The 13,518-nt window shown below is 44.2% G+C and overlaps 1 protein-coding gene across 1 annotated transcript in view; it reads left to right on the top strand.

Moving 5' to 3' along the window:
• ADGRL4 (adhesion G protein-coupled receptor L4) overlaps positions 1-13,518 on the top strand; it is a 109,512-nt gene that overhangs the window by 56,217 nt on the left and 39,777 nt on the right. Inside the window, exons 3-7 of the mRNA XM_079777109.1 lie at positions 2,518-2,667; positions 3,116-3,186; positions 3,984-4,160; positions 4,269-4,452; positions 9,976-10,092. Of these exons, the coding sequence (XP_079633235.1) occupies positions 2,518-2,667; positions 3,116-3,186; positions 3,984-4,160; positions 4,269-4,452; positions 9,976-10,092 (699 nt within the window). The remainder of the gene's footprint in view (positions 1-2,517; positions 2,668-3,115; positions 3,187-3,983; positions 4,161-4,268; positions 4,453-9,975; positions 10,093-13,518) is intronic.

Genomic DNA, 13,518 nt, shown 5'->3' on the forward strand with positions numbered 1-13,518 from the left:
GGCCTCTAGTCAGAATATAAACATTTGCATAATCCTAATCTTGAATACTAGTCTCCCAGGATACTATCTCATGATTTTTACAGACTACCATTTTGTGAATTGGTGAATTTAGAAGTTGAAATACCTTCTTTGATCAAAGGCTGACATTCTGAGATACCATGTAGCTGATAGCACGTGGTGGTGAGAGGGCTTGAACTAGAGCAGAGCACCAACATAGGCATCGCAGGCTGAGGAGGATGCACAGGGGACAGCTGAAGCACAGGCAGTTATGAGCAAGATTATGTACAACTGTGCCCAAAGTATAAGAGGGCAGATAAAAATTGAGTTTGTACAGCTAGGATTTGTATGTTGCTCAGAGATTGGGTGTGGGATGAAGTTCCCAAGGAATGTTGCACCTTTAAATAATTTTGAAATTGAGAGAATCAACACCATGTTTTCTGTTAACCCATCAAAGGCATCTAAAAGTATGAAATATGGGTAATCAAAAACATAGCTTTCTGCCTGGTCTGTGTGGTGCAGTTGGTTGAGTGTCATCCCATGCACCTAGAGGTCTTTGTTCAATTCCCCGTCAGGGCACATGCCCTAGTTTTGGGCTTGATCCCCAGTATGGGGCACCCAGGAGGCAGCTGGTCTATGTACCTTTCTCATTGACGTTTGTATCTCCCTCTCCGTCTCCCTTGCTCTCCCTCTAAAACTCAATTTTAAAAAAATCTTGTAAACAAAACAAAACATAGCTTTCTTATCCATGGAAGAAATTGTTCTGTTCACGATACTTCAAGGATGTGTTCACACTTTCTTTGGAGTGTTTCCCCCACTTGATTACAGTTAATGCTACTTCTTCAGCACTATTCCAAAAAGGACTAGTCTTTTATTTTCTCATACTTTTTTTTTTATCACTTCATTGATTTCATGAAAAAATAATAACCCTAGTCTGCACTCCTACCTGGGTCCTTCTCTTCAACTCAACTTGAAATGCTTCTCTTGATGGTTCTACAGATTCCAAGAGTCAACCTGCTATTACTCCTCCCCTACTTTAGTTTGTCTCCCTGCCGCCTCTTTTTTTTTTTTTTTTTTTTTTTGAGTGGCAGTTTCTGAACACATATATAGAAATAAGAGGAAGAGGGTGAGGATGCTAGAGCAGTCCTGTTTCTTTAAAAGTAATGTACTTGGATTTCTGGATAGTACAGATCACGAATGCACAGACTTGGCAGAAGAACATGGGATTTTCTACCTTTTCTTGGGCCTGTTAATTGTCTTCTTAAATCTAGTACCATCACTTTTTATAGCTAATAGAATTTTCTTCAAGAATCTGGCAAAACATCTATTATTAGTTTCAGTTTTGTGTGGTGTGAGTTTTAATGTTTTTCTGTAGCTTTATTGCATTTTTAAAGTGAAAAATTAGTATCAGCTACATTTAACCCTTTGCACTCGCTTGCTTTTTTCTCGATTCCTTTATTCTACTCGGGATTTAATGCTAACCGAGTCGAGTCACACTCGACATCCAAGTGCAAAAGGTTAAGATAACTAACTAAATGACATTTTAATGAACTTCAATTACTTTCCTTTTTTATGACAAACAATATTATGCCACTCTATTAGTTTTATTTAGTAAAATTGTATACTTAAGAGTACAGATTTACTCATTAATCTAACATAGAGTAGTTCCAAGATGTCAGAGCTAGGCTGGAAACACAAAAAACCTTTGCATTAGTTTAAGGTAACAATCTGGACTTCAGTTCCTTGGAATCATTCTCTATTGGAACCCTGCCTACTGGCAGAGCATTTATACTGTATTTATTACTTTAAGACTTATTTCACTATAGTATGTAAAATTTTTAAAATTAGGAATATAAATTATGTGAGCTTAAAACCTATCATTTTTCTTGTGGCTTTGATATATAGTTACTGAAAAATCAAAGACTTAATTCTGTACAATTTGTTACTTTATCTACATTGGGGATGTATTAAGAATCATAATATAATATATCATGAACAAAAATAACATTTGTGGTAAAATTTTAAGGGAGTTGAATCACACATTTGCTACATCTTAATTTTTAGGGTAATTTGCAGGCGGAAATGGAGCCTTGGAAAGAAAGTGGGCTATTCTTTTTTATCCTCCAGAATTATTTAAGCTGAGTTGTTATAATTAATTAAGTTTAATATTAGAAAGCAAAGTATTTTAAAAATTGGGTTTTTATTAAATTAGGACTAAATATTACATAGTCAATAATGAAATTAATGACTTTGTTGATGAATCATGCCATTCAGAAAACAGTTCAAGCGTTTGGCCCATGAATAACATTTTCAATACACTGTCAAAATCCATTGGCTAAATCAAGGTTAAACAAATCTATGAGGCTAAGTTAGCTTTGTTATTTTTCTAAATGATGGGATTTTCCTTGCATTTTTATAAAATTTGTTATGAAATCACTAACTAGACATAATAATATCAGCAATGTAGCATCTATATGAGTACTAAATTAAAAAGTTGTGTTTTTTTCCAAATATTTACAGATATAGATGAATGCAGTGAATCAGTTGCCTGTGGTGATCATGCAGTATGTGAAAATGTGGATGGCGGGTACAACTGCTCCTGCAAGGAAGGTTATCAGACATCCACAGGAAAAGCACAGTTCACACCTAATGATGGCACCTACTGCCAAGGTAAATTATCAAATAACTATGTAAAATATGCACCACACAGTTGTAAAGTGTCAAAGAACTATACCTTCCAAGAAATGTTCCAGTATTCACTTGCTTATAAAGTGAAATTTAGAAAATATATATATTATCTTCTTTATAGAAGTTGTAGACCACATGTTTGATATAGTTAAATAAATCATATTCCTTAGGGCAACTAAAATCTTTCATTTTCCATAAAATAGCATGTATTTATGAATAAAATGAATAAATCTTGTTATGAATAACTTTTAAATGAATGAATAATGAAAAATAAAAATAATGGAATTTTAATGAATAAAACTTGAAAATGAAACTTGTGTTAAAAATGTATTTTTAATGTTCAAATAAGTAAGCAAAATTATTTGAATCAATATAATCATCTTTGGAAAAATATTTTAAAACTTACTATATGATCCATTTTCTTCTACAGAAAATGTGAATGCAGACTGCTATTTAGATAATGCCTGTATTGCTGCAAATGTTGATAAAATTTTAACAAAAGTAAGTAGACTAGTTGAATTAAAATTTTATTTTTATTTTGATATTTTTATTTTAGTTAAAATGTTTTCAATGTCACATTTTTAAAAAGTGTAACATGAAGAGTTGAAACTATTTAAATACAGAGTTCTAAGAATTTTGAGTCACAGGTAGGATTAATTTGAAAATGACCAAAGTTTTGAAGAAGACTTTTACATATTTAGCTTATGCTACTTTTCACTATTAAATATAGTCAAAAATTCTTTTCAATATGTAAACAAAGTTGATGAACAAAATAGAAAAAACATACTTTGATGCCAGGCCCATTCTCACATTCTAAGGAGTTATAGATGAATGAATCTAGATTTTGCTCTATTTAGCAAATATTTCAAAAAGTAGGGCATCTATAAAATTATTATCATGTGATTGAAAGTGTGAATTTCAACAAGACTAATTAACAATCAGCTAAAGCAATTTCCATTTTATCGCGTTGTAAAGAATTTTCTGTGGTTGATTACAATCTAATTCAAATTAAGTTATATGTATTATAACTTTAAAAAGATGATTTAAAAAATTACCAATTCAAACATGCTGTTCCTTTTATGAAGTAAATTTTATGTTTTTTAAGTTATTTGGGAAGGGTTTGTAAATAATTTTGTGTTGAAGTGCTGCATGTTATAATTTGGGTTTAGTCTGGTAACTTATTAATATATAGGCAAGAAAACCAAATTCAGAATAAATTTAACATGCAACCTTTATTCTTGAAAAGATCCAATAGTACTCTAATCTGGTTTCATTTTTCGGGACTTATTTTTGTTCAGATTAGAAACATAGGCCAACTTGTGGCTTTACTACAAGATGTCTATAGGAATTCTGTGAAACATCTTTCACCAATGGATATAACTACATATATAGAAATATTAGAATCATCACAATTCCTTGGTTCCATGAATAGCACTAACTCAGACAAGGACACCCTTTCTAATTCAACTCTTGCTGTAAGTATGCTGAACTTTAATTCAATATTATTGAGCTTCAATATTCCCCTTACATCTATGATTAATGAAATATTCCAACATTTTTAAAAGATATACATTTTTCAACAGGAATTTGTGAAAACTGTGAATAATTTTGTTCAAAAGGATACATTTATAGTCTGGGACAAGTTACCTGTAACTCATAGAATAACTCATCTTACAAAGCTGATGCATGCTGTCGAACAAGCTACCTTACGGATTTCTCAAAACTTCCAAAAGACCACTCAGTTTGATACTAATTCAAGTAATGTAGGTAAGAAGCCAAGGTCAATTTCAAAGCAATGGTATTTTCCAAACAAGCCATTCTCGAAGGGAAGGAGACTATTTAAAACTAGAGGCCCGGTACACAAATTTGTGCATGGGTGGGGTCTCTCGGCCTGGACAGCGATCAAGGTTCATCGGGGCCATCTTGCACAGTCCAAATTGGGGCTGATGGTGCTTGGCCTGCCAGGGAAGGACTATGGGAGGTTGGCCAGTTGGCCACGATTGGGGCCAATGGGGGGGGGGGCCAGCCGGCTGGGGAGGGACCACAGGAGGGCTTCAGGGCTTGTCTGGCCCTCTCGCCCAGTCCCAATCTGCTAGACCCTAGCAGCAAGCTAACCTACTGATCAGAGCATCGGTCCCCTGGTGGTCAGTGCGTGTCATAGTGACTGGTCAAGTGTTTGACCAAACTGTCAACTGATCGGTCAGACACTTAGCATATTACGCTTTTATTATATAGGATACTGTTGATTAAATAGGCATTTTTTTTCGTATCAATGCAGAAAGAAATGGTGATGCATATTACAAGAGTGATATGAATAAAGGATGACTAAAAAGGGATGAATACATGAGCACTGCCTTATTCCTACAATCTCCACCTTTTCTTATTCCTGAACTGTTGAGCATTTAAATGCACAAAGCATATTACTCCCTTGCCATTCTGAGTTTGTAATTTCATGACTTTTAGGATCTACCTTGACCAATGATAGTAACAGAGAGATTCTCTGGATGTAGTATTTTTAAATTTCTTTTTAGGAATCTTTTGTCTTTTGATAACTTCAATCGATATAGTATATTAAAATAGAAACACCAATTAGAAAGGATATATGCACCCCTATGTTCATAGCAGCACAATTCACCATAGCTAAGATTTGGAAACAGCCTAGGTGCCCGTCAGCAGATGACTGGATCAGAAAACTGTGGTACATCTACACAATGGAATACTGTGCTGCCATAAAAAAGAAGGAATTCTCATCATTTGCAGCAACCTGGGAGGAATTGGAGAACATTATCTTAAGTGAAATAAGTCAGTCAATGAAAGAAAAATACCACATGATCTCACTCATTTATGGATAATAAAGAACATTATAAACTTGAACAAAAAGATAGATACAGAGACAGTAAAGCATCAAACAGACTGTCAAATTACAAGGGGAAGGTTAGGGAGAGGTGGGGGAGATAAGAGATCAATCAAAGGACTTGTATGCATGCATATAAGCATAACCAATGGATGCAAAACTCTGGGGGGTGGGGGCATATATGGGAGTGGGGTGTGGGGGGGCAATGGTAAGATATGTACACATATAATACCTTAATAAAAAAATTGGAAAAATAAAATAAAAATAAATAAAATAAAAATAAAAATGTTTCCTGCTTCATGCAGTCTTATACTTAAAACATTAGGAATATTGGATAAAACTGAAGATGCTGATAACATAGTTCAGAGGAAACAAGAGTACATCTCTACTTTATATTGTGGGTGACATCCTGCTGTGCAACAGTAGATATATAATAAAAATCATTGTCTCATCAGGGTTCATCATTTACTCAAAATTAAAGTAGCAAGCATTGTGACTAATATAGGAGAAAACATTTCTATGAGGATCCTGCATGAAAAAGGTGAAAGTACACCAGTTAAGAAAAGTATCATACAGGAATTTAGTTAGATCCCTCTCCATATCTTACCTTATAATAGAGAAACATGCAAATTGACCGCACCTCCGCTATGCCCATGATTGGGCCAGCGGAGGCTGAGGGCGGGACTCCGGGTGGCCTGTCGACCGTTGATAAAATCAAGATGGCGGTGCCCAGTGGCCGCGCCCGAGCCGCTGCTCCCCTGGGGTGCCTGGGGTGATCGGCACCCCGGGGGGCGTGGCCCCGCCCGTAACCGCTCCCTGGGGGTGCCTGGGGTGATAGGCACCCCTGGGGGGCGTGGCCACGCCCGTGCAGCTGCTCCCCGGGGGTGCCTAGGGTGATCGGCACCCCGGGGGGGCGTGGCCGCGCCCGTGCCCGCTCCCCGGGGGTGCCTGGGGTGATCGGCACCCCGGGGGGCGTGGCATGGGGGCGTGGCCGCTCCCCGGGGGTGCCTGGGTCGATGGGCACCCCGGGGGGGCGTGGTATGGGGGCGTGGCCGCTCCCCGGGGGTGCCTGGGGCAATCGGCACCCCGGGGGGGCCGTGGCATGCGGGCGTGGCCGCTCCCCGGGGGTGCCTGGGGCGATCGGCACCCCGGGGGGGCGTGGCCGCGCCCGTGCCTGCTCCCCGGGGGTGCCTGGGGCGATCGGCACCCCGGGGGGGCGTGGCCGCGCCCGTGCCTGCTCCCCGGGGGTGCCTGGGGTGATCGGCACCCCGGGGGGCGTGGCTGCGCCCCTGCTGCCACTCCCCGGGGGTGCCTGGGGTGATCGGCACCCTGGGGGGGCGTGGCCGCGCCCGTGCCTGCTCCCCGGGGGTGCCTGGGGTGATCGTCACCCCGGGGGGCGTGGCCGCGCCCCTGCTGCCACTCCCCGGGGGTTCCTGGGGTGATCGGCACCCTGGGGGGGCGTGGCCGCGCCCGTGCCTGCTCCCCGTGGGTGCCTGGGGTGATCGGCACCCCGGGGGGCGTGGCCGCGCCCCTGCTGCCACTCCCCGGGGGTGCCTGGGGTGATCGGCACACTGGGGGGGCGTGGCCGCACCCGTGCCTGCTCCCCGGGGGTGCCTGGGGTGATCGGCACCCTGGGGGGGCGTGGCCGCGCCCGTGCCTGCTCCCCGGGGGTGCCTGGGCGATCGGCACCCCGGGGGGGCGTGGCCGCGACGGTGCCCGCTCCCTGGGGGTGCCTGGGGTGATCGGCACCCCGGAGGGCGTGGCCGCGCCCATGCTGCCGCTCCCCGGGGGTGCCTGGGGCAATCGGCACCCTGGGGGGCGTGGCATGGGGGCGTGGCCGCTCCTCAGGGGTGCCTGGGGCGATGGGCACCCCCGGGGGGGCGTGACATAAGGGCGTGGCCGCTCCCCAGGGGTGCCTGGGGCGATCGGCACCCCGGGGGTCGTTGCCACGCCCCTGCCATTGCTCCCCGGGGGTGAATGGGGCGATCGGCACCCCCTGGGGGCATGGCAAGGGGGCGTGGCTGCTCCCCGGGGGTGCCTGGGGCGATCGGCACCCCGGGGGGCGTGGCCACGCCCCTGCCATTGCTCCCCGGGGTTGCCTGGGGAGATCGGCACCCCGGGGGGGCGTGGCATGGGGGCGTGGCCGCTCCCTGGGGGTGCCTGGGGCGATCCGTGTGAGAGGGATGTCCAACTGCAGGTTTAGGCCCGATTCCACAGGGATCGGGCCTAAACCTGCAGTTGGACATCCCCCGAGGGGTCCCATATTAGAGAGGGTGCAAGCTGGGCTGAGGGACACCCTCCCCAGTGCACGAATTTCGTGCACCGGGCCTCTAGTTGTATATTATAATACCATCCTCTAAAACAGTGGTTCTCAACCTTTCTAATGCCACGACCCTTTAATACAGTTCCTCATGTTGTGGTGACCCCCCAACCATAAAATTATTTTCGTTGCTACTTCATAACTGTAATTTTGCTACTGTTAATGAATCGTAATGTAAATATCTGTGTTTTCCAATGGTCTTAGGCTCTACAGCAGCGGTTCTCAACCTGTGGGTCGCGACCCACAGGTTGAGAACCGCTATCAGGGTCGCCTGATAGCGGTTGGAAAACACAGATATTTACATTATGATTCATTAACAGTAGCAAAATTACAGTTATGAAGTAGCAACGAAAATAATTTTATGGTTGGGGGTCACCACAACATGAGGAACTGTATTAAAGGGTCGTGGCATTAGAAAGGTTGAGAACCACTGCTCTAAGATATTGTAATTCTTATTCTTTGCTTTGGTAATTATGATATACTAGAGGCCCGGTGCATGAAATTCATGCATGGGGGTCCCTCAGCCCAACCTGCACCCTCTACAATCCAGGAGCTCTCAGGGGATGTCCTACTGATGGCTTAGGCCCACTCCCCATGGTTCTCTACTCTCTGCAGGGCCTGGAGGTTTCCCTGAAGCCATGGAGATAAAGCCCCCATGCCGTGCTGTCCGCTCTCTGCCTGCTGCTGCCATGCGCCATGCAAAGGAAGCCCCAATGCCCTGCAGTGTGCTCTGTCTGCCAGGCCTGGGGGCTTCACTGACACGGACACACTAAGGAAGCCCCCATGCCCTGTTGTCCGGGCTCTGTCTGGGGGGCCTGGGGGTGTTCCCACCGCTACCTTGCTAAGGAAGCCCCCAAGCCCTGCTGTCTGGGCTCTTTCTGCCAAGTCTGGGGACTTCACCGCCACTGCCGCGCTTAGGAAGCCGCCATGTCCTGCACTCCGGGCTCTGTCTGCAGGGCCTGGGGCTTCCCCGCTGCCACAGTGCTAAGGAAGCCTCCATGCCCTGCTCTCCAGGCTCTGTTTGCAGGGCCTGGGGCTTCCCCGCTGCCGCAGTGCTAAGGAAGCCGCCATGCCCTGCTCTCTGGGCTCTGTGTGCAGGGCCTGGGACTTCCCCGCTGCCATGCTAAGGAAGCCACCATGCCCTGTTGTCCGGGCTCTGTCTGCAGGGCCTGGGGCTTCCCCGCTGCCACAGAAGCCTCCAAGCCCTGCTCTCCGGGCTTTGTTTACTGGTTGAACAGGCCAGACACTCCAGCAGCGGGGCTGAGGGGACTGGGCGCCGCCATCTTGTGGCTATGGGGGCCGCCATTTTTGTTGTGGAGTGATGGTTAATTTGCATATTACTCTATTATTAGATAGGACTAGAGGCCCAGTGCATGAAATTTGTGCATGGGGGGGGAGGTCCCTCAGCCCGGCCTGCACCCTCTCCAATCCAGGACCCCTCGGGGATGTCCGACTGCTGGTTTAGGCCTGATCCGGGACCGCTGGCTCCTAACTGCTTACCTGCCTGCCTGCCTGATTGCTCCTAAATGCCCACTCCGCCAGCCTAATCACCCTTAACTGCCTCTGCCTGCCATCCTAATCGCCCCTAACTGCCTCTGCCTGCCGGCCTGATGCCCCTAACTGCTTCCCTGCCTCCTGGCCTGATCACCCCTAACTGCCTCTGCCTGCCAGCCTGATTACCCCCTAACTGCTCTCCCCTGCTGGCCTGATCGCCCGCTCCCTAACTGCTCTCCCCTGCCAGCCTGGTCGCCCCTAACTGCCTCTGCCTCGGCCCCCACCACCATGGCTTTGTCCGGAAGGATGTCCAGAAGACGCCTGGTCTAATTAGCATATTACCCTTTTTTTAGTATAGATAGCCTCCCTGTATTCATACATGTTTTATCTTTTATTTTTTATTTAATAAAGGTATATATAAACTATGAGCATTATAGTAAATTAAAAAAATAACATTGAATCAGATAAATTATAATGTTCAAACATGTTCAGAACAGGTTCATTCTATCTGTCATAAATAAGAAGTTGAAATACAATAACAATGGTTGAAATTGTCTCTAACTAAATAAATATTGATTAAACTAATTTTAGGAAATTTATGATTTTTATGCTTTTGTTTCAGCTCTCAAAGCTTTCTTTTTTGATTCACATCACATGAAATATATTCATCCCAATATGAATGTGGATGGAGATTATATAAAGATATTTCCAAAGAGAAAAGCTGCAGATGATACAGACGGTAGGACTTTGACAGTCATATATACAATGTCAATGATTTGCAATAAATACATATCATGGATTTGATTATATCATGTGTACATATAATATGTGTGGTTTTCTATAGGCATTTGATGTTTAAAAACAGAATTTCCATATTTGTACTTAAAATTTTCATTCAGATATAAATACCTGGGGAGAATTTTAGCTGACAATATCTGCACCCTTCTAGTCTTACCTCCAACCTCTGTAACTGTCTGATATTGAGATTCTAATGAAAATATTTTAAAAATGTGATTCTATTACTTGGTTTACAGCAGTCAATAAATGTTATAATTTGCATACAGTTTTTAATATTTCTTTTTCAGTAATACTTCATATTCCTCATTGTGAGACTCAATTTGTGATTGTGTAAGGAAGGCAAATAATGTTCAAAAATACAGAAAGTTATTATTTAAACTTATACTTTTTCCCCCCACTTATCATTGCTTAGTCTTCAACTGAACTAAAGGCACTATTTCTTAAGGAATGGAATCACAGAATACTAGCCTAGAAGGTAACTTGATAATTATCTAACCTAAATTCTTAACTCCCACAAGATTTAATAGATTTGTCTACAGAACCAGCAATAGAAGGAAGGGATTTGAAGAATTCAGTCCTCGCCAGCTTTTCCTTACCCCCTAACCACAATCTATCAGCTGCTATTTTACCAACTTAGAAAAAAATATCTGCCAATAGCAGAACAATTGTGGTTGTTCTTCAAAATATACTAGAAGCCCGGTGCACGAAATTCGTGCACGGCGGGGAGTTGTCCCTCAGCCCAGCCTGTACCCTCTCCAATCTGGGACTCCTGGAGGGATGTCCGACTGCCCGTTTAGGCCCGATCCCACCAGGATCGGGCCTAAACGGGCAGTCGGACATCCCTCTCACAATCCAGGACTGCTGGCTCCCAACTGCTTGCCTGCCTGCCTTCCTGATTGCCCCTAACTGCTTCTGCCTGCCAGGCTGATCACCCCCTAACCACTCCGCTGCCAGCCTGGTTGATGCTTAACTGCTCCCCTGCCAGCATGTTTGCCCCCAACTTCCCTCCTCTGCCAGCCTGGTCACCCCTAACTGCCCTCTCCTGCAGGGTTGATCACCTCCAACTGCCCTCCCTTGCAAACCTGGTCCCTCTCAACTGCCCTCCCTTGCAGGCCTGGTCCCTCACAACTGCCCTCCCTTGCAGGCCAGGTGCCTCCCAACTGCCCTTTCCTGATGGCCATCTTGTAGTGGCCATCTTGTGTCCACATGGGGCAGGATCTTTGACCACATGGAGGCAGCTATATTGTGTGTTGCAGTGATGATCAATCTGTATATTACTCTTTTATTAGATAGGCTAGAGGCCTGGTACAGGGGTGGGGGCCAGCTGGTTTGCCCTGAAGGGCGTCCCGGATCAGGCAGGGGCTCCCTTGGGGCATGGGGCGGCCTGAGCGAGGGGCCTGTGGTGGTTTGCAGGCCAGCCACGCACCCTGGCAACCCAAGAGGAGGCCCTGGTATCTGGAATTTATTTTCCTTATACAATTGAAACTTTGTAGCCTGGAGTGGAGCCAAGCCTGCTGTTCCCTCTGGGGTGGCAGCCATTTCTGTGGCAGTTAATTCACCTTCTACAATTGAAACTTTGTAGCCTTAAGCAGGTGAGCCCGGCCAGGGTGTGCGGAAAGCTTTGCTTCCCCTGTTGCCGCCGGCAACCCTGGCCTGCTCTCTCAAGCTCCATTCTGCCGCCATTTGTTTGAATTTGTTTACCTTCTATAATAGAAACTTTGTAGCTTGAGTGGAGGCTTAGGCCTGCAACGGCTATGGAAAGCTTGGCTTGCTCTGTTACCTGGGAAACCTTGCTCTCTGTGGCTGTAGCCATCTTGGATTGGGGTTAATTTGCATACTCGCCCTGTTTGGCTGGTGGGCGTGGCTTGGCTGGTGGGCGTGGCTTATGTAGCTGAGTGATGGTTAATTTGCATATTACCATTTTATTAGAGAGGATTACCTACAAAAACATGAACTATAATATTTTCTCAAGAATCTATGGGTGGTCATAAATACATATGAAAAATATACTAGGTGTACCAGTTAATAATGTGGATTTTTTTCAATAGATGGAGTTACACATATGTTGATATATATGTAATTTGATATGTATGCTATTTTGTTGTATTCACGACAATCTTTAGAACTTTATGAAGTTTATGGTGAACATGCTCCATCTCAAGATACTTGTGATTGCTGGTTTAAATGCTTTAAAAGTTATGATTTCGATGTGAAAGACAAAGAACGTTCCAGGTCAACCAAAAAAGTTTGAAGACCAACAATTACAAGCATTATTGGATGAAGATGTGTGTCGAACTCAAAAACAACTTGCAGAAAGATTAAATGTTACTCAGCAAACAATTTCTGATAATTTACAAGCAATGGGAAAGATTTTAAAGGAAGGAAAATGACTGCCACATCAACTGATCAAAAGACAAATGGAAAACTGAAAAGTCATCAGTAAAATGTTGCTTCAACAGCATGAGAGAAAGTTTTTTTGCATCAAATTGTGACTGGCAATGAAAACTGGATTTATTTTGAGAATCCCAAATGCACAAAATCATCATGGGTTGATCCAGGTCAACCATAAACATCGACTGCAAGGCCAAATCACTTCAGAAAGAAGACAATGCTCTGTGTTTGGTGGGATCAGGAAGGTGTGGTGTATTATGAGCTTCTAAAACCAGGTGAAACCATTAATACTGATCACTACTGACAACAAATAATCATTTTGAACCACACTTTGATTGTGAAACAACCAGAATGTTCCAGAAGACATAGCAAAGTAATTTTGTTTCATGATAATGCACCGTCACACACTTCAAAACGAGTTAAAGACATGTTAAAGGATTTTGCCTGGGAAGTATTAACCCAATCGCTTTATTCCTTCAGATTACCACTTGTTCTGATTGATGGCACACGCACTTTCTGAGCAGCATTTCAAAACATACGAAGAAGTGGAAAATTGGGTCCCTGAATGGTTTGCTTCAAAATAAGAAAAGTTCTATTGGGACGGTATCCACAAATTACCTAAAGATGGGGGAAATGTGTAGCTAGCGATGGACATTACTTTGAATGAAGCACTTTTGATGTTTCTCTTGAAATTATTGTGTTTTTTTTTATTACAAAATCCTCATTACTAACTGGTACACCTAGTATACAATAACACATTTGTTCTCTGTTATAACCATCCTATAAAATAAAAGGGTAATATGCAAATTGACCCTAACAGTGGAACGACTGGTCGCTATACATGCACTGACCACCAGGAGGCATACGCTCAACGCAGGAGCTGCCCCCTGTGGTCAGTGAGCTCCCACAGGGGTAGCTCTGCTCAGCCACAAGCCAGGCTGACTGCTGCATGCAGCAGTGGTGGAGGGAGCCTCTC

This window comes from Cnephaeus nilssonii, assembly GCF_951640355.1.
Source record: "Cnephaeus nilssonii genome assembly, chromosome: 7".
Lineage (NCBI taxonomy): Eukaryota > Metazoa > Chordata > Mammalia > Chiroptera > Vespertilionidae > Cnephaeus > Cnephaeus nilssonii.